We start from the raw sequence: 24,644 nt of genomic DNA, 5'->3' as shown, positions 1-24,644 counted from the left end.
GCCGTCGCTATTTTGTTTGTAACCAGGAGTGAAACGAGATGGTGGAGCAAATTGAACAAATTGGACATTTTTAGGCAAAAACATTCTATGAAAGGGTTAAAGTTGTAGGATGAAAACACAGTCAACTCCTAGACCAGAACACCCTACCTGTCAATCACATGGTAGCCCCGCCCTAAAGCATCCCCTGCTTCATCATCTATTTGGATTTAAATGGACAATAATGTACTAAATGAACATCATGCTGGATTGAAGAAGACTTGAAACTAGAGATTGACACCATAAACTCATGTTTACAATGTTTACTGGGATAATAAATCATGTGAGAATTTGGGTCATTTTCTCATAGACTTCCATACAATTGCACTTTACGAACAGCAGTCGCCCCCTGCTGGCTCTTAGATAGAATGAAATTTTATGACACTTGCTCATCACTTTTGAGAACCAGAGGTTTCCACCTGATTAAACCAGATTATTATGTTCCCCTCATCTTAACCAATCGGCTACAAGCAGATACTGCATTGGAAGATTGGACATTGCGGCGTAAAACAAATTTAATACATTGCTATCGAACATTTTACTGTTACAGGAGCATTTTTGTGACCCGCCAGATTGAGTATGAAGTTCTCCAGGCAGTCAGGCTATTTATAAATGTCTGCTTGACTTGATGAATACAATTTTTACACCCTGTAATTCCACTTCATTTTCTCTGGATCTGTTTGTGACAACACAAAGATCTTTCAAATGTCCAGAGCACACATATTTCTACCATACCAGTTGCATCTGCATATCTCTGTCAGCCATTTGACAACATGAGAGGGATTCTGAGCGTATCATGTTTTCTTTAGAGCAGCCAGCTGGATGAGCAGGGTCTGGAGATGGTGGGGAGTCATGTAAACAGTGAGCAGAGCGGCCCTCTCTGCAGCCGGGTTCAGACACAGATGATAAGTCCACGTGATCCTTGTAAACCACCAGTCTCCATACACCACTCAATGTGAGATTATCACTGGTCCTAGATATCAAAATAACCTGGTCACTCTGCTGAGTGATCACCTGAAATATGGATGGACTCAAGTTCATAATGCTGGAAAAGATCAATCTGTCTTTGGGTTCTTAGAAAGAGTGAGAAATTACTCTTTTCTCTAGTTGCACGAAAGTCAACATGGCTTTAAGACTAGATTATTGACTGACAATATTGTTGGAGTAAATACAGCTGAGACATAAGCAGGAGGATTAAAAACTATTTCAGCATGACTGTTGGCAGGATTATTAATAATTCCTCCAAACTGCCTCAAATAGGGATAATATAAACATTCCCCCTACCCTAAAAAATACACTATAAATGTGCAATGCCTGCAACAAGCCCTCCAACTCATACGACCAAATAGGTCGTGTGTCACGTCCTCAAATATACGACCTCTGGGAGCGTATTGCGGAGATTCTTCCGCAACGATAGTAGTGGTTAAGGTTAGGGTTAGGTCGACGTGTGGAGGGGGTCTCTGCCGATGATTGACGAGGGGCAATCGTCCGCGCACGCGCGGGGGGGGGGGGGGTGTAGGGGGGGGGGGGGTAGGTTTAGGTCGACGTGTGGGGGGGGTCTCTGTCGATGATTGACGGGGGGCGATCGTCTGAGACACCGGAGTGTCGATATTTACTTGACCGCTAGAGGGCGCGCTATTTTGAAACGTAACATATGGTCGTAATTCGGTGCTTGACACACGACCTATGTGGTCGTTTTCTCGAGGAGGACAGTCTGGTGCAATGGTGAATGACAAACAATAAGTTCAATGTTTGATAGATAGAATCCCAAAAAGCATAATATTGGCGCTCGGACATCGGCACTTGAGCAGCTCGTGTAAAGTGTTCAAAGACGTGAACCTTGCCGATACCTCACAGAAGATATCTAACATCCTAAATACCTGGACCTGTCAGGGAGCTACAGCCAATCAGAGCGCCAGACATGGGTTGAGGGGAAGCCTCGCCTGTAACTGAGTGTTCACGTCGTCTGTGTTATAGTGTCTTTTCATAAACTTGTGTATTCACAAGAAGTTAGGTTAAGGCAACAAAACCACGTAATTTTTAGGAAAAGAGCATGGAGCATCACTTTAAGACTCCCAATTAAAAGTGTGAACAGTACAACGATTTGAAAGCTGCGTAGTGTGAACACGGCTTAAATACCCTCTTAATTCTCTTATGCCTCTGGTGGCTGCATGTGCCTCCAAATAACAGCCAGCAACGAGTGATTTACCTTGGTTATTAGCAAACAGCTGGGACACATTGGCACACGAGACGCTGACCACTTGTCCCACATCTGCACGATACCAGCAACGGATCTCATCCCACACTGTCGGACAACCTGAGACAAGGAGGCAACATTTATCACACAGTTATCACTTTAGGTGTCAGTTTGACTGATGAGCTCATAGTTCAGGTCGACAGCCTGTTAAAGAGAAAACACTGCGATAAATACAGTCAGGCACAGTTAGTCACTGAATATGATAAATGTATATGTTATTTGTTTCAACAACATGAAGCATAATGTAATTCTCTTTTTTTTAATAAGGTGTATACATTGTTAAAGATAAATCATGATGGTATTTTGTGTTGGAACAACATATTAACAAATCTTCAACTTTTTTGGGTCGACTGCTAAGTCCCAAAACCTTAAGACAAATTAAAAGGATGCCCCATTGCAGTAAGACGATTTAAAATAAATATCATTTAGTTTCAACATTACGAGATAATGTTAGTATGGTCAAACTAAATAGAATAAGGCAGGAGGACTTGCTAATGTTAACTGATTAATTTTATCTGCATGGAACTCGGTCGTCTGTTGTCATTTTTCAAAAGGGTTTCCCCCTGTCTGGGAAAATGAAGGGGCGTTTGTTTCAGTGACGCCCTCAGCCCTCCTCTCTGCCCAAGCGTTGTCTGCTGCTCCCCCTCACGCCGCTGACAAGCTCTCCCTGCAGGCTCCGTCGCTCCCAACCAGGGAGGTGGTGAAGACGGAGCGGTAATGAGGAGCCTCTGAGTCTCTCTCTGCCACCACAACACCTCATACATCAAAGCTGCTTGGCCCTGCGTCAATTAAAACAGCGGCGTGCTAGAGACACACCACCACTCATTCATAATAAAACACAGTTTTTGGCTCCTGCTGAAGGTTCTCCTGCCAACGCTGTGATGAGGCAGACATCTCGCTGGATAAATGAGACTTTGAACTGAAAATGTTCGCCTTGCATTTTAGCTATTTAGCTATAGCTATTTGTACAAGATACCAAGCCACTGATGACTTTCCATCTGCTGCAAAAAATGGCCTGAATTCAGCCGTCACTGTAAATGCCCTGATGGCTCTCCAGGTAATGAAAAGCCAGAGGAGCCATCAGTGCATGTATACAGATATAGAAGAGTGCTTCTTTGTATCACAGTGTGTGGGGAAGGACTTGCTTCATCAGGTGCTAATTAAAGCATAGCTCGTGACAGGATGTGGATGAATGGAGTGGATGAATAGATCCGTGGTTTTCAGCAGGTAGGTAGGTTGGATGTTTTTGTCTCGTTATCGGTAAATATCCTGAGCACAAAGCCTTGCTTTTTTCACATGCTTTCAAAGAATATCTCCGGGTTGTCAGTTATCCCGTTTGGAACCTTCGTCATCTTATGTTCTTCAATAGTATCATGATGCTCACAAATGTGTGAGAATCGCATGGAGATTGTGATTTCTGCCGCAGTATAATGGGATTTTAGCAGAATGTCAGCATGGGAGGAACAGGAAACCATCCTGTTGTCATGACATTATTCCAAGAAGATAATCCATACTGCTAGTCACACTATGTCAATGGAAATATAGAATTTGCTATTTTTGCTGCATTGCATGTAGAGGATAGTGTTGAAGAAAAACTCTCCAGGTCCAATTCTGTGGCTGGTTCAAATGAGGTTTAATCACTGACAGTGGAGAAAAGAAATTCACAGTGTATCTATGAAGATCCAGTCTCCCGAATGGCCTGGCCGAGGTGGATTTATACAGAACATTCGGGAGAACAAAAGGGAAGGCGTCATGAGTGGATTTGCATTGAATCAACACATGTCTCCTGCAGAGGAAGAGACATCTGTGGATGTCTACAAGGTGCGACTGTTCTCGGGACAGCAAGACGATGTCACTACAGGGGTCACCCATCGGGCCTTGATCAATGTATGTGAGACAAATGTTACGGAGACAGTTCAGGAAGAGGGAAAGATCAAAGAGTCTTTTCATCAAGATGGCAAGGGTTAAAAACAATCAAAAACAGCTCAGCAGGACATTTGACGTTCCGAGAGAAAGGAATATTAGTATGAGATACAAATAAGAATTGTAAGGTAACACATTTTCTTCTACAATAGTTAACCAATCAAAAAGTCACACACTTTACAAGCTATATAGATCCCTTTCAAATAGATGCGTTGATTGCATTGCGTACATATCGGATTCCTGTAGAGGTGGCTGCGTGGCTGGTTAAGACAGGTTTAGTGAGAGACACATTTGGTTTTGTTTCCCCCAGGGACCCCTGGGGCTTTCTTGTCAGGGGCAATAGGTCCTATAGGACCTGTGAGTGTCTGGTGGCCTGGACCTCATGGGAGGAATGGAAGTGCCTGACATGAACCCAAGTGTTGCTTTGTAGCTGGGATTTGTGCTAGTCATGGATTATCCATAAACAAACACAATAAGCATGTTCATTAGGGACTGTTCGTTATTTATTTTAAGACCCACCGGAGGGATTTTCAGACCTCTGATCACTTTATGCATAAGCCCCCGGCGATATAATTCATTTTAACATGATCTGTAATCGACATGGCAGAATTGATATTGATAATATGTCACATCACAAATATGACGAATAGTCAGTTATTAATACTATATACACTCAACAAAAATATAAACGCAACACTTTTGTTTTTGCTCCCATTTTTCATGAGATGGACTTAAAGATCTAAAATTCATTCCAGATACACAATATTACCATTTCTCTCAAACATTGTTCACAAATCTGTCTAAATGTGTGATAGTGAGCACTTCTGCTTTGCTGAGTTAATCCATCCCACCTCACAGGTGTGCCACATCAAGATGCTGATCTGACATCATGATTAGTGCACAGGTGTACCTTATACTGCCCACAATAAAAGGCCACTCTGAAATGTGCAGTTTTGTCTCACAGCAAAATGCCACAGATGCCACAAGCATTGAGGGAGCGTGCAATTGGCATGCTGACAGCAGGAATGTCAACCAGATCTGTTGCTCGTGCATTGAATGTTCATTTCTCCACCATAAGCCGTCTCCAAAGGCGTTTCAGAGAATATGGCAGTACGTCCAACTGGCCTCACAACCGCAGACCACTTGTAACCACACCAGCCCAGGACCTCCACATCCAGCAGGTTCACCTCCAAGATCGTCTGAGACCAGCCACTCAGACAGCTGCTGAAACAATGGGTTTGCATAACCAAACAATTTCTGTACAAACTGTCAGAAACCGTCTCAGGGAAGCTCAACTGCATGCTCGTCGTCCTCATCGGGGTCTTGATCTGACTCCAGCTCGTCGCCGTAACAGACTTGAGTGGGCAAATGCTCACATTCGATGGCGTCTGGCACGTTGGAGAGGTGAATCTCGGTTTACATTGTTCAGGGCAGATGGCAGACAGCGTGTGTGGCGTCGTGTGGGTGAGCACTTTGCTGATGTCAATGTTGTGGATCGAGTGGCCCATGGTGGTGGTGGGGTTATGGTATGGGCAGGCATCTGTTATGGACGAAGAACACAGGTGCATTTTATTGATGGCATTTTGAATGCACAGAGATACCGTGATGAGATCCTGAGGCCCATTGTTGTGCCATACATCCATGAACATCACCTCATGTTTCAGCAAGATAATGCACGGCCCCATGTTGCAAGGATCTGTACACAATTCTTGGAAGCTGAAAATGTCCCAGTTCTTGCATGGCCAGCATACTCACCGGACATGTCACCCATTGAGCATGTTTGGGATGTGCTTGACCGGCGTATACGACAGCGTGTACCAGTTCCCACTAATATCCAGCAACTTCGCACAGCCATTGAAGAGGAGTGGACCAACATTCCACAGGCCACAATTGACAATCTGATAAACTCTATGCGAAGAAGATGTGTTGCACTGCATGAGGCAAATGGTGGTCACACCAGATACTGACTGGTTCTGAGTCCCCAGACCCCCAATAAAGCAAAAAAATGCACATTTCAGGGTGGCCTTTTATTGTGGACAGTCTAAGGCACACCTGTGCACTAATCATGATGTCAGATCAGCATCTTGATGTGGCACACCTGTGAGGTGGGATGGATTATCTCAGCAAAGCAGAAGTGCTCACTATCACACATTTAGACTGATTTGTGAACAATGTTTGAGAGAAATGGTAATATTGTGTATCTGGAATGAATTTTAGATCTTTAAGTCCATCTCATGAAAAATGGGAGCAAAAACAAAAGTGTTGCGTTTATATTTTTGTTGAGTGTATATTCGCCAACTGTGTGAATGCGTAAGTTACCCACCCCTCAACAAAGAATATTAAGAGATACCCCCCCCCCCCCCCCTCCTATTTTCCTCCGGTGGTCCATTCCATTAATACCCTTAATGTCCTTGCTACCAGAACACCATGGGCTAAATGTCAATGATGGACTTTGTGGACTTTGTCAGATCGGAGGCCGTATGCCTCAGACACCCTGGTAAAGAGAGGTGCAGAGCTGGGCTCTGCCTTAGAGATGGGGGGAGGAGCTCAGAGTGAAGTCGGAGTAGAGCCGCTGCTCCTTCGCTTTGAAAGGGCCAGTTGAGGTGGTTCGGGCATCGGATAAAGATGCCTCTTGGACGCCTCCTATGAGAGGTTTTCTGGGCGTGTCCAAATGGGAAGCAGCCTTGGGAAAGACCTAGAAAACGCAGGCCATCTAGCCTGGAAACGATCCCCCAGGAGGAGCTGGAAAGCGTTGCAGAGAGACGGACGTCTGGAATGCCCTCCTAAGCCTGACAAAAATGGATGGATGGACATGTTATTGTCTGTGTACTGCCTTTATTGTCTCTGAGGCAGGAATACAAAATCAAGTGGTTTGTCTTGAAGCTTCATGGATATAACCTTCTGACATTTATGATCGAGTACGGCAGGAAAATATTATGAGGCAAGATTCTTCATTTCCGAGAAGGCAGACATGTCGCCGGAATGATAATTAGATGTCCTGTATTCCATCTTCACCTGTATGGTCATCATATCTCAGCTTTTCATTCCTCCTCTGGCTACAGTTCTCCTTCTCACACTTCATGGCCCAATAAAACATTTGTCTTCAGTTTGTCATGTACATTTCTGCTGCTGTAATATTGTTACAACTATTACAGGAGCAAAGGTTTCACCGGGTTGTATGTACCTTTAATAAATAATGTTATAAGGGAGAAGCAGAGGTGGACAGCGAAACATAGAAGACGAGGAGGAAGAAGTGAAATCCAGCATTTCTCTCGTCTAATCAAGCTCCACTCACACCTGAGACTGATAATCCAAGCAGAAGTGAATATAATTAATCTAATAAAATGAAACGTGAAGACAACGTCCACAATTTGGGGAATACTTATTGAGCAGCTGGGAAATGAAAATATCTGCAAAGTTTCAAACTCAAATTAAGTTGTTCTCTTCTAAAGCATTTTGCATAATCTCTCAGAGACTCTCCTGAAGTAAAAGGCAGGGACATCGTAGCAGTCATTAAACTCCAAAAGGGATTTCACATGTGGGCGTGCACCAATCAGATGTTTGTCCTCCTTGTTTATTTCCCATTAAATATGCATTATAGACATAAGAGTCTTGTTTATTTCATCACAGAGCGGTAAGATATTGGGCTGAACTTTCAAATCCAAGCAGGAACACACAAGTTCATTTTAAACCAGAATAAGCAAGCACAAAAAAACTGATCTAATGATCTGTGGAAATGTCAACAGCGTGAAAGCTGTCTGCTGAAAAAAAGCCACGCAGACAATAGAGACAAGACATTCTTGAGGCTCGCTGTTGTTAATTATTAGCATCCTTTGAAAATGGACGAGACTGTAGATCCCCCCTCTCTCTTCTCCTGTATTACTCCCTTATTTCCTCCCATGTTTCTGCTCTGATGGTGTTTCCTGTGGGACTGGAGGTGTGGAGGTAATTAACCCGAGGGAAGGTGAGAAATCTGCCCTCTCTTCAGTGGAAAGTTGTTGATAACTCACCAAAGAGAAAAGGGCACCAGGAAAAATGTGTGGTTTCATCTGTTTTGGTGGTGCGCTTCCGTCCTTTTATCCATTTCAGGAAAAGGTGACGGACCACACGCAACTGCATATAGTGCAGCATTTTCTATCACAGCCCTCATGAAGCCTCATCATCTCCCAATCACGCTTTCATGAGCCGTGTCGCCCTTTGCCACCTTTCTTTATTCCGCCCATCTATTTGTCCCTCATTTACATTTAGGTCATTTAGCAGACGCTTTTGTCCAAAGCGACTTACAATAAGTACATTTGTCAAAAGAAGGAAACAAGGAAACCACAACGTATCATTGCCGATAAAGTAAGAGCTAAAAATAGAACAAGTGTTAGGTCCTCATCTGAGTAACGTAGTACCTTAAGAGCAACAGTGGTAAGGTTTTTTTGGGGGGAGGGGGGGGGGGGGGGGGGGGTGTTAGTGGCTCATGCTATGTAGAGTCGAGGTGAATCTAGTCACATCTGATGGGTTTTTCCACTCCTGATGAATCCTGATGAATTAGTCTGAATGGAGAATCAGGCACCTCAATGCATCTGTTTGACCTCATATTCAAACGGACACCTTTTCAATCTTTGCATGCATTAAAGGGACTCGAAGCAAAATGTGCTCGGCTATAAAAAAAAGTATAAGCAAGTAAGTTGTGAAAAGGTCCCGTCTTCAAAGTTATGCCTTTGGAAAAAAAGAACTAAATGAATTGAGGTTTTTCATATGATTTCATAATTTATGAGCACAAACAAGGGTGGAGGAGTCTCTGTATGAGGTTGCTGTTAACGTCTCGTCTCATCAAGTCAATCAAACTGACACATATCTCAACATCTCATGTTTCCAATATCAATAATCTGCTGCCTATGAGCTGCGATGACGATTGATTGATTAGATGATGTGATTGATTGCTTCAATGCGTGTGTTTCTGTTTGGTGGGGTGGTTGGTTTACTCCGGACCACGCAGGACCGTACAACTTTGTAAAAGCTGACTGGAGAAGTGAAGCGGTCGACTTCAGTCGGTATTCGGTCCAGGCTTGGAGTGGCTCTGCCACTTCAAATGCTAATTGTCCCGTCTTTCGCTTTGGTTGATTACAGGAAAGGGTGACAAATGATGCAATTAATTTTGAGCGACACCAGCTGTGTCATGCACAGGCGAGCGGACGAATGTTTCACCGAGCGTGTATCTTTCATAACAACCTTTTCAAAGTGGAGAGACGGCGCGAGGCGAGAGCGGAGCTTACCTGCCTGGAATGACCTCACCACCAACACTTCAAGACAAAGAGAATTCATATTTTGAGTGTAATAGACTTGCTTTCAGACAGCATCTCGGGTTGGAAATTTGAATTTGGTCCCTCCTGAAGGACAAGCTGTTCCATCTGGGCTTTTTTCCTGAGGCATTGAATGGAGTTGGCTCACCTCCTACCAGAGCTGCACAGATGAAAGAGGGCCACGTTGACCAATCAGTATAATCCAGGCCTTCACTCACCTGATTACTTCACTTGATTGTTTTTGGCTGCTCTGCCAAGTGAAGGACGGTAATTTGATAACAGGAAGGGAACATGCTCACCATGCTTTCCATTAAAGAGGCATCCAGCAGCCGGCTGTTTGTGCTGCACATGCAGGTGTGGTTTGGCCTTTAGCTTAATTTGAGATGTATTTGAATTATGACACATGGATTATCCATATGTTACAAAACTGACACCACACATACCAAAACTCCTCCATTCTAAACTCTCACATGGAAATGTGTTATTTGGTTGAAAGAAGTTACTAGCGTAGAAAATGACTCAAACAGTGTTGTTGACTCAGAAAACAGAAAGAACAGCTATGTACATAAATCAGCATTTAACTGTTGAAAAAGAAACGAGTGACAACAGAAAGTAGAGATATAAGTCATCAGCTTCTTCTCAAAAATTCCATTCCATAGTTTTTCAAATTTGATTTTCATTCAGGTTTTTGTATTGAATTGCTTTCAAATAAAACATCATGTTTGTTTTATATTCAAATTGAACACTAATAAAAGTATGCATTTTTAGTACAGTCACAAGTGGCCTCCCGGTTGTGAGGAAATATCTTTCCTTCGATTACATTTTTGTGGAATTTTGTTATTTTGTTTCTACCGATACATTTATGATATTAGTTGTTTCCCTTGTAGGATGAGATCACAATGGTATGATTCTCTGAGTCCACCGCTGGCTATAACCTGGAGGTTGGCGGTGGTTATCCTTTAATGAGGAGCCTCCACACAGTAACAATCAATTCCCTGAGCAGAAACGTGGGAGCTCACTGATTCTTTTCCTTCAACTCCTGACTTCTACTGTCGAAGCTCCAACATCTTTCACTTACTTTACCACCCTCTTTAGTCAAGACCACCTAAACTCAAACCAAGTCATGACCAAGACCATGACCTTGAGGGGTTTGAGACCAAGTCAAGACCAAGACCAGTGTGAGTCCAACACTGCATGACCAAAGGCACTCCTTAAACTGATCTGTTCATATATGTATAATGTATTTGTGTGTATGTATGAATGTACCACAAGAAATAAAGATAAAAACAATCAAACACACACTGTAAGGATGTTAACAAATAAATCAATGCCAATGCAATATTGTGGTCTTAAAATAAAATCCAGAGTCCACTTAAACCGAGACACCGAGACAAGACCGGGTAAAACCGGGGGACCTCGAGTACTACAACACCCTCCCGCCACAGGGATGGGAAATGTGGCCTTTCAGCCTTTAATGATTCGTTCTACGGCATTTGAACTTATATGTGAAACACACAAACAGACTCTACATCGTCAGATTTTAAGAAATTCCCCTGCAACTAAACCAGATTTGACACATGATGCATTTGAATTTGTGCAGTCTTGTAAAATCCATAATTTGCCAGTGGTCTTCCTTCAAGCTCAAACCTCAGAAGATGTCAAATTCATTCCTTAATGTCTTGGATTTGACAACATGACACGAGTCAAGCCCAATCAGGAGTCCGTCTGATGGCTCTCAAATCAAAGGGTTTTCCAAGAGTAAATGTCAAGATGGTGCAATACACCAATTGAGATTTAGGGTCATGTTTTGATCCAAAAATAGCATCCAAAAAACATCATCCAAAGAAATCATCACCCCAAAACAGGGAAAAAGGACAGGGAAATAGGAGAGTAATTCATGTTGGTATCACAATCCTATTACTGACGTCTGCAATTTGTCCTTTGTGAGAGGAGAGGACAGGAAAGGGTTTCAAGTGCGTCCTTTGACAAATGAAGGGGATAATAGTGGCTCTCAACAAATTTAATATTTTGAGTAGTTTTCATTTACATTACATTTAGGTCATTTAGCAGACGCTTTTGTCCAAAGCGACTTACAATAAGTACATTTGTCAAAAGAAGGAAACAAAGAAACCACAACGTATCATTGCCGATAAAGTAAGAGCTAAAAATAGAACAAGTGTTAGGTCCTCATCTGAGTAAAGTAGTACCTTAAGAGCAACAGTGCTATGATCAGAGTGCTATAGGTCATGCTATGTAGAGTCGAGGTGAAGTCTGAACAGGTGAGTCTTGAGCCTTTTTTCGAAGATGGCAAATTACTCTGCTGTCCTGACATTAGTCGGGAGTTCGTTCCACCACTGAGGCGCCAGAACAGAGAAGAGTCTGGACTTTGCTGAGCGACATTTGTTTGATTTCAGCGAAGGTGGTACCAGCCGGCCAGCTGAAGTAGAGGAGCGAAGTGCTCGCTTCGGGGCATGAGGTTTGACCAGTGTTTGAAGGTAGATGGGTGCCGTTCCATTGATGGCCCTGAAGGCCAGTGCCATCGTCTTGAATTGGATGCGTGCTGCAACAGGGAGCCAGTGGAGGTCACGGAGGAGGGGGGTCACATGGGAGAATTTGGGTAGATTGAAGATAAGACGTGCTGCAGCGTTCTGGATACGCTGCAATGGTTTAAGTCCGGCCAGGAGAGAGTTGCAGTAGTCAAGGCGGGAGATTAACAATTCCTTCGACCAGGAGTTGCGTTGCTTCCTTTGTGAGGAAGGTCCGAATCCTGCGGATATTGTAGAGGGCAAATCTGCAGGATCGGGCCACAGCAGTGATGTTGGGGGTGCAGGATAGTACACCCAGGATTACACCCAGGTTGCCACCCAGGGCAGCTTGAGTGGCAGTGTTTTCTGGGGTGATCCAGGTCTCCGTAAGGGCCAGGAAGTGGAGAGTCTGCAGGGAGGCATAGGCTGAAATGGTGTCCGCCTTCTTGACTGCAGACTGGCAGTTCAACAGCCCCCCTAGTACTAAGTTCCTTACCGGTGGAGAATGGTGGGTAGCAGAGATTGGATGGGTTACAGCCTCGAGTGAAGGGTCTCTGGTAAAATCTTCTCCAGTGTGATGTCCTGACTGGGATAAGACACATGGCTGCGATGGGGGGTAAGATGTTATGCCTACCTCAATGGACTTCCTCTCTGGACTCCCACAGATAGACTCCCTTGTCTTTGTTCAGTTGTCTTCATTCTGCTATGAAGACAAGGCTGTCACTACAGCTGACGCTGTAGTGACAGCCTTTTAAGTGCTCAGTTTACCTCATGCACTGACTGTGACCCCTCCCTCCAATCAAGTCTATTGACTACAGCTGAGCTGGCTGAAACTAGCTGATTCCTCACTTAGCATAGACAGCTTCACAAGAATTTAAACAACAAGCTATCAACACAAGACTAAATGTTACAACTAGTTTTACTCACACAATGCCTAAACCCAAATCTACAATTAGTTTCTGACTTACCAACAAGAGACAAAGCAGCTTCTTTCCTTTCTCCAGACAAAATGTGTTTTTTTCATTGTTAAACGGTAATAAAGTCAAGACAATAAGAAAAAAAAGACAAATTAAATTGATCTAGATTTTAGTCATATTTTGTGTGAGAGCATTCTGATTGATTTGCATCTCTTTTGGAGCTTGCTGTTCTTTGACTGTGGTTTTTACACAAGAGCTCTCTGTTTGTCTGTCGCTGAATGCAATCTTCTCTTCATCTTGCTTTGTATAAAATATTTTTCTTTTATCTCCTTCTATTGATGTATTTGTTGATCAAAAAAGTCAAACCAAAGTGAAAGGTTGAGCTATATTTCCATAAACATGTACCAGAACCCTGCATTAAGCACAAAATAATTTCACAACAAAAAATATGAACAATACAATATTGTTGGATTTTCATGTAAAAATATGATGAAATAAAAAAAATTGGCATATATTTGGATGGGGGTAAAAAGGGCATTTTTTATTTCAGCTCAACTTTCTAGTAATCTTTGTGTGCTCACCAAGGACAATGTAGATTCATTCAATTCTTTGTGAATCTACACAAATCTAATAGAATATTGCAAAAGATACATACTGCACTATTGAATTAATCATCTCAGCCAGTCAAGTCAAAGTACATCTAAAATATACAGGGACTCTCCTTTACAAACCCAGCTTCTTGGTTTTGAAAGGACACTGCATTGGCTAATTCTCCGGCAGGGTTACCCTGACCTTCACTATCACCACTAAATCCCCAAACGCAACCAACCACCTAACCTTAGCTAAAGCTTGATTCTAATCTTATGTCTAGAACTAAGCTGTACAACTGAAAACAGTCATAAACCTTGTGGGGACCTGGTGTTTGTCCCCAGATGGGACACGGTCCCCATTATGAAAGTGTGTGTAAATCTTTACAATGTGATTAAAGCACACAGACCTGTCCCGGTGGAGACGTTGTTCTCCTCCTGTTTGAGGATCTGGTTACATTCTTCCTGAGCCTTCATGTGCTGGACCACCAGGGCACAGTCTGGGTGGATGGCCTCCGTCTGAGGAGAGAGAACGCCAGAGTCACACATGAAAGCACTCGGCAGTGTGATGTACTGCGACACAATTTAACAATGACACAAGTATTTTATACAACAGGTTAACTATACTTTAAAAAGGCAATATGTTTAAGAGCTACATGAAGCTGAAATGTATAAATTAATTCTATTACAAAATTGGATTTTTTGTGTTCATGGTGGTGAAATAGAGCTTCAAAACATTCTGTGTTGCTGTGGTAGTGTGTAGAATTGTGTTTTAGTACAGTATAGTATTAGAATGGTTTAGTACATAGCACTCTTTATAGCTTTACGCATTAAAATCAATGCACAAATGCAGATGAAATCTAATACTCTGTTAACTTGCACATGATTGCACGTTTGCGATAGCTGATTCATATATTCACCTATTACAACCAGTGTGAAACATGAAGTGATTTTCATGTTTGCGGTGACCTCGAGAATGCATTAAAATGTGTAAAAAGCCTTTGAAATGAATACTATTTTGCAAGTGAGCAGCGTTTGAATGTTGATTACTGAGTAATCGATTGTCCATCGTTTCACTTTTACGCTCCTATGAGTTTAATCCAGTCCTTGTTTAATGTATTTGCTCTATTTCGTTCCCCAATTTGAAAACACAGAAGAAGTTGATGGTTCCCCTCCAGTGATGAAGCTCTCTACGGTCATCAGCACTCCTGACAGCTGTAACGTGGGAGTTCAACGACTTCCTCTTAAAGGCCTGACATCTACTGTCAAGCCTCCTCTGCCGTGCACTTCCTTTCACGCCTTCTGAGCATGAAGAGGAGGACAGAAATCTGCAGCCCCATATCGTCCTATAATAATCTTTGAAGATAGGCTACATTCAGATATCCAATAAAATCTAGATTACAGCAGCATCTTCACCCTGCGGTTAAATTAATGATCTGCAATTAGTTGTGAAATGTATCTATTAAGCTTTCAAGTAGGAATTAATCCCTATAATTGCTTTGAATGCTTCTCATTGATTTCTCTGATGAATGTATTCAGCTTGAAATGTGTGAACCATTACTGGTAGAGCAGTTGGCAATTGGACAGATGGAGACACTGCAGGTGTGACATTTTACCTTTTCCTCTCACAGCGCTGCAGTGTCCTGGATTATTATCAGTGACATCTCAATGCCTTTACACATCAGGAGATTAAGCCGCATGGAAATATATTTTTTCAAACTGTTGCTTTTGTCACGAATAGGCTACTTTCACATAGAACACAAATATTTAGGATAAAACTATGTACGATTTTCCGGAGCTTTCCCTGCACGAGCATCAACCATCATGTTCTGTAGAATGAGCTGAGTTTCACGTGTATTTATATAAACTCGAGGGCTTCGCATTCTGAACCAAGAAAGCACATTTTATCACTCCTGTCAATCTTGACAAATGCAGCTCCTTTCGTTCTTACATTTAACAATGAAGTGAAAAATACAGTGTATGTGTTTTCTTCATTGGACCAGTTGCTCAGAAATGTTTAAAAAGGCTCTACTCTCAGTTAAAATGAAAATAGATCATAATTTGATTAAATAAATCACTAACTAGAAGTCATATTTCAACCCCGTCTCCTAAAAACAATACTGTATCCTACAAAATTACACACAACTAAACTACATTCTCAATTATGCTTGGACTGAAACATATTTTTTCTTGGATTACAGTCGCAGTTTTATACACATGCTTAATGTTTTAAGTCGTAACAAGACAAAACTAAAATACAACAAAATGGCTGGCTTTTGTTAAGACAATAAAACCACATGGTAAGGTTTAGTAAAATATCATGGTTTGGCTCAAATAAGTTTGTTTGTTGTGTAATTGAAGTTACAGTCGTAAAGTCAACAGTTGACTTTTGTTTTCACATAAGACACGGACAGCAGTCTCCTGGGAGAAAGTCTTGTGTTTGTTTGACCCATCCACACACCTACAGCCTCCCTACTTTGATTACAACATGTATTTGTGATCCTTCTAAACCAAAAGGTAATTAACGAGAAATGGCTGTGCAAAATATGTTCTTGAGGAAAGATAAAGATAATTAATGGATTATGTTCATGTTTTTTAGTATTTTGTGTTGCACAGAAGTTGTAAAAAGCACAGGACACAGGAAAAAAGAGGTTTTGCTTTGCATTCCAGGTGTGGTGAGGTTCAGGCTTCTCAAATGCATGGCCCCAAGAGGTGAGATTATAAAGGATTAGAGTAACAAAAAAGTAGAGTTGGAGAAAATTCTGACAAAGCAGAATTGTGTGTCTTGTATCCAAAACTCGAAAAATGATCTTGCAAGTCCCTTTTTGAGGTTCCAACTCCAACTAAGGTTGGGATTTATTACATTTAATCCAGGCTGTTCAACAAATCACTTCATTAGATAACACAGACTTAATATGTCTGGATGAGACGAGCAACATGAATGACAGCAGAGGCTCCGCTTGTCAAATAAGCTCCTTACTTTCCAACAGGTCTAAATTCCCTCATGTTCTATTTTAAGGATTATCTGATTAATCCACAGTGCCCCCTAAACACAAATCGGTACATGAGCAGAATCTACTATGAAAACATTAAATATTTAAACGATTTATTCAAACTGGGTGGCCCATGAACTCCTTTATTATTAATAGTTTATATCTACAGCAGGAACAAATGAGTCTGAGTAGCTGAGCAGCTCGATCTGGCAGCGCAGCCTCACGGTGACACAAGACAGCGCAGTCATATCGGCCCTGCAGGTTTATGGAACAAACCTCCTCAGATAGTAACGCATACGTTTTATGAAGCAACACTCCGGGTGAAACCCATACGATGACGTGCAGAGCCTGGCAGATTGCTGCCGAACTTCGTAGATGCAGAATAAATACTAACGAACATGATTGTGTGTGTAGGTGTATGTGGGAGTGAAGAGCTGGAGTGCCATTTGAGCGTCACTTTAATTATTGTAACCCTCGTTCCTAAATGGCAACAGTTTACGTGGCTGCAATTTCATTTAAATTCAATCACTGTCATTATCACAGGTCACCGATCGCCTCCAGCAACCTTTACTGAGCCGCTATCATTTACATTCAGTATTTCACAGTGATACAAAGGCCAGGTAATTACCAGGTCTCCGATGTCATTCGAGAGAGGATGTGTGTGCATGTGTGTCTATTATTGGCCCTATAACATTTTAGATCTACATCTTACCTACAGCTCCAGCAATTTGTCCAGTATTTTATGCTGATGATACACAGGTATATTGAATCCATCACACCTCCTCTCACTAGCGAATTATTGAAATGTTGCAAAAAAAGAAAAAGAAATGCAAATTTCCATCGACTGGTTTGGAGGGAATAAAGGAGGCCACAGCATAGTTTGGTCAGAAGTTGGCGCTATAGGCTACACATGGCTGTAATGTGCCAGTAAACGGAGGAAAAGGTCGCACACTGAAAATAAAATAAGTCAGCTTGGACATCGAACATCTCTAACCCGGCTACTACAGGAAACTGGAGAGACGTCCTCAAGAAGTTGTTTTAATTGTTCTTTCATGTCATCTCGTATCGGCCATGTTTAATGTTGTTAACTACATTAGAATGTATTTGGTAAAGGAGTTTCCATAATCCATCTAGCGCATTCCTACTTTTTTGCCAAATGCAAAACCCTCTCAGGCAAGGGTTTAAACCTTTCCACAACCGAGGAAGTGTAATCAAATTTTGCCGTTTCCATTCAGTTTTTAAAAATATGTGAATGGAAACATGATTCCCACATTCTATCTTGGGGGATAGAAAATAATAGTTTGACATTCTGGATGATTGTAAAAACATTCTCTGATTTTTCCTCTCACGCCAACATAAGGTCAACAACATTCGGTACTTTTATGACCAAATTCTTACAAAACAAATGTCATTCCCATCAGCCTCAGCTGTAGCCTACTGTGGGTTTACTTCTCATTAGCAAATGTTAGCTTTCTAACACACTACTCGAAGATGGTGAACAAGGTCAACTTTAAACCTGCTAAATATCAGCACGTTAGCATTGTCATTGTGAGCATAATAGCATGCTCACATTAGCAATTAGCTCAAAGCACTGCTGTGTGTAAGTACATCGTCAGGTTGCATGTTGTGGATGGGTGAAAAGCAAAGGCAGTCCCCCTTTATATCTGGTTGTGCCATTTGAATATGTTTCAAATATTAGAGAAACTAAATAATACATTTAGCATGACCTGATCTTGTGACCCATCAGATGTGTCCTGAAATGCAGGTTGGCAACCACTAGCCTTGATTAAACAAAAAAAAAAAAAAAAGGCTTTAAATATGTAAAATGTTATAAATATTTAAGCAACATAACAAAGTCAGCCATCTGTTACATAGGGGCATCTCTAAAATCATTATTCTCCCCAAAAATCTAATAATTTCTTTGAACAAAATACAGGCACCAGGAAAGTTAACAGATCAAACCTAGAAATACTGGAGCACATTTCTATGGCCTTGGGAAATTATTTTGAGGTTTTTATGGCTTGTTTTGAGATGAGGTGGGGAGTCATTTGACATCTGGGCATGTTCATTTTCAGATTTAAATTTTTCATACAAAACATATGATGAGTTGATAAACAATGATGCATTGTTATGGATTAAACTAGCAAACAGTATAGTAAAGGAAAAAAACTAAATTAGCTTTAGCTGAGGGGTATTCCATCAAACTCGCTAAGCGCAAAGCCGGGCTAATTTCGATAAGCCTCGCTACCTTTAGCGAGAGTTGCGTTCCATCAACGTGACTTGAGGGACTCTCCGCTAAGTAACCATGGGAATTTATCCGACCAAACTAGCCTGCTCCGGGGCAGGCTAAACTTCAGGCTTACTTTAGCGGGGGTTTCAGAGAAGTCCGTCTGTCGGAAACAACTGTACCAGCAGAAGGTTCCGCCAAGTCTAGTCCTCGTGATTTCATCACGTGAAAGACCAAAAATTACATATATGAAGTACAAACTATATTTGCATCAAGTGTCTAAGAATACATGCTTGCAATTAAAAAATAGGAATAAATTGTTTATTTCCTGAACACCGACTATCTAAATACATATCTATTTCTTGTGTTGCTAGTCTCCCAGTTGGGTGAGTGGCCTGATGCACCTGGGGGAACACAGTCCGTGTTCACATCCCGGCGAGGACGTCTTACAAATAATTTTTTTTTGATTGCATAATTGTCTTTAGATCAGAGAATTAGACCATCATTTTACTTTAACTATGATAAATATGTCATACAATTTCCCCAGAACCCAAATATAACTTGCAAAAACATGATAGATATAATAGCATGTTATAGATCCCAATGACAAAGGCATTGCTGCTTGCAATTTTCAGCCACATAAATTCCTTTCAGGTGAGTTCATTAATAGGTTCATTGAATGTATTCATTAAATTGTTGCGATAAATGAGTTGGTCAATGTAGATGCATTTACTAGGCCTATCCAAAAAAAGAAAGAAAGAGAGAGAGAGAGAGAGAGAGAGAGAGAGAGAGAGAGAGAGAGAGAGAGAGAGAGAGAGAGAGAGAGAGAGTTAAAGAAAGAGAAAGAGACGACTATGGACGGGAATTGAACCGTGGGCGGCCGCATGTACAGCCGGCACGTTACCTCTACACTATCCTCACATTAGAGAAAACGTAGTCAGTGTTATATTAGAACATGTTACTCTTAACGGTACTTCCGTATTAAATCGCTCGGCAATTCTTGCCCAAGCAGCCTCGCGATTTTTATTTATCACTACAGTATTCCCTTTTTTGGTTATGATGGGTTTGTACTCCTCGTACAGTTCCATCAATAATTTTTGCTCTGGTCTTTTCTGCCATTTTCTCGATGATTCGACATTCACGGTTCTGGTCTGGCTTCATCTCCCGTGAACGTGCGTAACACACGACAACGTTAGCCTAGCTTGAATAAGCCTCAACAAGGCGCGGCTGAAATGCGTTAATGGAATGGGTTTAGCCGCAAGTGGAAGTTGGCGTTAGTTCTAACCAGGCTTAACCAGGTAAGCGCCGCTTTAATTAGCGAGTTTGGTGGAATACCCCTCTGGTGGAGACCAAAACGGTGCTAAAAGGAGAGTGAATATTGGATGTCATCTGGTTGAAACACACCTTCAATTGATGGCTAATGTTGCTCTCTGTCTATACGGGATGTCTAAATATGCAACGGTTAGCTGTTTATTTCACTGCCACAACTTTGTGAAGTGATGCCGTCAATTTTGTGTTTTACAGCTTGTTTGGCTGCCCACAAGTGGAATCATACAAATATATGAATGCAGCTTTAAGTGATATTTTAAACAGAGGAGATTACTTGTAATTGAGTAGTTTTTCAGTATGCTATTGCTACTTTTACTTAAGGGGCGGGTCCATCTGTGTTGTTTTCAGTTGTTGTTGTTTTGTTTTTATGGAAATGATCACTCAGCCATTAGCAAAAGCAGTAGCATAGGTTACCACCGTAAGCAAGGCAAGGCAACTTTAATAATTGAAAGGGGTAAGTTAAGATATTTTTGAAGTGGGATTTTATGTATACTCCCCTGAGTTAAAATGTCTTTTTTGTCTTTTGGCTTTGAAGAGAACAATATAACGACTTCAGTTCCCCAACGGTAAACGCTGTCTGATGGCAGCAGGAATATGTATCTAAAAAAATCAATATGAGTTTAAGTGGATGCTATATTTGTAATATTTTCACACCTTACCTTGCCATCAGACAGCTCTTTCCAATAGGGAACTGAAGCCATTATATTGCTGTCTTCAAAGCCACCGGACCCCGTATACAAAAAGAGTCATTTTACCTTGCAGAACACGAGTTGCCTGTCTACAGCTGCGTTGATCAGTTTGATTTTTGAGTTATTGTGTCACTTTTGGGTACAAAGTGTGGCAGCCATAGCACTGCTTAGCTTCACTTAACTTCTGTGCCATATTCCTGTCTGCTTCCCCAAACAGGGAGCGTGCTGACCACCTACGTTATGGGAAGTAATACAGGACTATGGATATGGATATATGTGTAGCAACGTCATCATGCAGAAACCTACGTCAGGTCATGTGGGGGAAAGTAAAAGGGTTTAGGGAGAATAACATTTTAACACTAAAACACAATTTGAATGTTTGGATTTGAATACATAAGGAACAACACTGGGAAAGTATTGAATAATATAAAAAAAAAAAAAATTAAAAAGAGACCCACCCTTAAGTAAAGTTCTGAATACATCTTGCATTATTTACAATCACTTGAATTTGTTTTTATCTTTATCTATCTTATCTCTTTTTGAGAATTGATATTGACACAAAACAAACTGTGTATAAAAAAGGGATGACATGCCAACAAAGAGCAACAAAAAGAGCTAGAAATTAAGAAGGTAAATTATGTAAATCACTCTGCCATGATCATTGTACATGCAATTATAATGATCCAGTATTGGGCGTCCACCTGGCTCTTACCAGCAGAACAATGATATTATGAAAAGGCAGAGAGGGTCATACCAGCCTCTTCAGCGTGAAGACGCAGCTAATAAGGAACATGAGAATAGAAGGTTACTTCCAGCCTTCAAGACCAGGAGAGACAAGTCACAAAACCAGATCCTCCATCAAGATTTAAAATGTGATAAACTCTCAGGTGTGGACACAACAGATGGAGAAGAAATACGTCCATGGTGGCATTACATCCAAGTTCAGAGAATGAAGCGGGGTGAAATGGGAATAGTCTTCTCCCTGTATTGTCTGCATGTGTGCATATATGCAGAAACAAATAATAATGATTTCTCTTTGCTGCTATCCGTCTGGAGGGAAAGGCAGCAGAGTTGAGTGAGCAGTGTTAATGGAGTCACAGGAGACGCCACTGGATATTTTATTTTCCTTTATTGAATATTCATTTTGAGTGAATATGTTTCTGTTGCTGCTATTGATGGATGAAAATCCCTGAGATGTATGTTTAATTCATCAAAGGTTGTGGCTTTATTAGGACACCAAAATAGAGCAGTAAGTCAAGTTGATATTGTAAAAGTGTGGAATATCAAACCACCACTCAGAATAGCCAATAATGGGGTTAAACATCGGTCATTAAGTCACCAATCAAGACAAATGAATAATCCATCAGTTGATCGTGATCGTAATTTAATTCAGACTCATCAGACAACATGAGGGCAGCAGTTCGATATCTAGAAAACAGCCTCTCAGCTGCACCATTAGTGTTTGTGAGAAAGTGTTTGTTTTAACTTGACATTAATCTGCAATAAGGTATATTTTTCCCCAACAGTATGTGTGTGCTATGCATCACAATAAAATAACAAACTAAACGCAACTTACAAATATTGTTTAAACTCTGCTTGTTATATTATCATAAATGCATATATGAACTGTTCCCTTTTATTCCATAAGACCCCTCAATATACAATTAAAATGTAGGAAATAGACAAACTATGTGAGGAGCGCGTGTATCAGTAATACAAATACATGTACAAGTAAATATACAAAATATACAAATAACCTACCCAGCACACTCCAATTAACCATTATCATGTTTTATTAATTATTCATTAACAAACGGACTCACCTGTGCTTGGTTTATTTGGTTGTTTAATAGGACAAAATAATCAAACTGGACTGATTTCTTCTAAAGACGTGGAAGTCTTTAAAAAAAATAACGTCAAGCCTCCACTTGAACCCGAACACTAAGTGTGTGTGTGTGTGTGTGTGTGTGTGTGTGTGTGTGTGTGTGTGTGTGTGTGTGTGTGTGTGTGTGGACTCACCGTCTCCCACACCGCCAGCTGCAGAAACGCGACCATGTGAAGTAACGTGGCCATCGATGTGAACCTCGAGCATCCGGAGATGAGCGTACTGTGCGATGGCATTCTGAAGGGTCGCTCACTTTGAAAACTAGGCGCAAGAAGTGAAAATATGTCCAAGGATGATACGAGTCTTAGGGAATGAGAATTGACTTCGTTTTTTAAATGTGCAACAGTCCACGAAGTGAACCGCTTGGCGGCTGTTTCCCGATGTGAATGTCGTCCGGGGTCCGCATGACTCGCGCAGGAGAGCCAGGACGCAACTGAGCCACACAAGGTGCGCTCCTCCCCGAAAAGCGCAGCTCAGATGCGCTGCAGCGGCGCAGAGCAGCGCGATGGAGGCAGAGGACGGGATGTCTGCACAACTTACTCACTAAACACTATTCAATATATCAAAGCCATATCAACATGCATGTTGTACTAAATGTTTGCTATCTATTTCAAAACCCTTCTCTTCAACATATCAGTGTCTAAATCTACTCTTATATGAAGCTCCAAATAAAAATCTAGTAAATGGACCCTGAGTCAAACTGTTTCCAAAGTAAAAACTGAGGTTTTATGTAAATATGTATAAAGCTCTCTGCGGGAAAATCCACAACCAAATCTGACCCCAGTAATATAACATTAAGAACAAACTGAAAAGGACATCTTGTGAGTCTAACTTTTGAAAGAAGAAACATCCCAACTGTCGTTTTACCAATGAAAAGTATAATTCATAGGCAATGAAATATGAACATGGTTCAATCAAACATTGTGCTTTTAGCTACATCGTTTAATCACAACTGACTTTGGGACCTTGGCAAGACTTTCCAACGCAAACAACATCACTGTTTGGGTTAAAATGACGACTTTCTAAACATGCAGGGGTTACTATCAGCTGATTGTCAATTGAAAGTGAAACTGAAAGTTGTGAACACAATAAGACATGAACAGCGTCTCTTGAATGAATGTTGTGTTTTTGTTTGACCCTCCCTCCCTGTGTGTCGCCTTTTATGGTCTTTATATTACGTCATCACACTCACAGAGACTTTTTCTCTCTTTATAATGTATTTATTAGAAAGTCTGGTACATCTCATATAGTCCCAGGAGGGTGCCTTGTGTGTCAGCATCAGATGGCGAGGGGCATGATAAAGTGTTGGGATTCCACGCCCTGGGGTTGAGAGAGCTGAATGCAGCGTTGGAGGTGAGGCCTCATTCATGACCCACAAGCTGACCAACAAGCGCCGCATTTGAGAGCGAGAATGTTTTGAATGTTGACAGTTTGATGATATTCCACATGGCTTTGTTTTCATTTGTTCAGTCTAAATGCTGGCAGGACTCCATTCAGGCCACATATTACACAAATATGATGATATTTACTTTAGTGTGTGTGTGTGTGTGTGTGTGTGTGTGTGTGTGTGTGTGTGTGTGTGTGTGTGTGTGTGTGTGTGTGTGTGTGTGTGTGTGTTGTGCTACAATAGGCATGCCCTTGCAGTAAGAACACTTCATATTAACAGTTAGAATAAACATAAACACTGGAATAAATAAATGCTGGTCCAGAACTCAGCAGCCAGGCTCCCCGGTTTGAACAGACGGCGTCACATCACTCCAATTTGAGCCTCACTTCACTGGCTCCCTGTTTGTTTTAGAATTGATCCTAAGATTTTACCGACCACTTTTAAGGCTCTTTACAAGCCGAGGTCGAGCCTCAAAACCAGAGGTGATTGTGCCTTCTCCACCAGGGCCCTTCTCCACCAGGGGCCCTTCTCCACCAGGGCCCCTTGGCTTTGGAGCGACCTGCCCGAGGAGCTAAGGTTTGCTGAATCAGTGACTTCT

At 41.5% G+C, this 24,644-nt stretch overlaps 1 protein-coding gene across 1 annotated transcript in view; it reads right to left on the bottom strand.

Annotated features, from left to right (window-relative positions):
• ghrhrb (growth hormone releasing hormone receptor b) overlaps positions 1–22,965 on the bottom strand; it is a 33,597-nt gene extending 10,632 nt beyond the window's left edge. The window contains exons 1-3 of the mRNA XM_084011161.1: positions 22,794–22,965; positions 13,947–14,055; positions 2,246–2,353 (exon numbers count right to left, since the gene is read on the bottom strand). Of these exons, the coding sequence (XP_083867287.1) occupies positions 2,246–2,353; positions 13,947–14,055; positions 22,794–22,895 (319 nt within the window). The 5' untranslated portion in view covers positions 22,896–22,965. The remainder of the gene's footprint in view (positions 1–2,245; positions 2,354–13,946; positions 14,056–22,793) is intronic.
• Positions 22,966–24,644: the final 1,679 nt, after the last annotated feature.

This window comes from Eutrigla gurnardus, assembly GCF_963514095.1.
Source record: "Eutrigla gurnardus genome assembly, chromosome: 6".
Taxonomy (NCBI): Eukaryota; Metazoa; Chordata; class Actinopteri; order Perciformes; family Triglidae; genus Eutrigla; species Eutrigla gurnardus.
The sequence above is the reverse complement of the archived record's forward strand: the minus strand, read 5'-3'. Positions and strand labels throughout refer to the sequence as shown.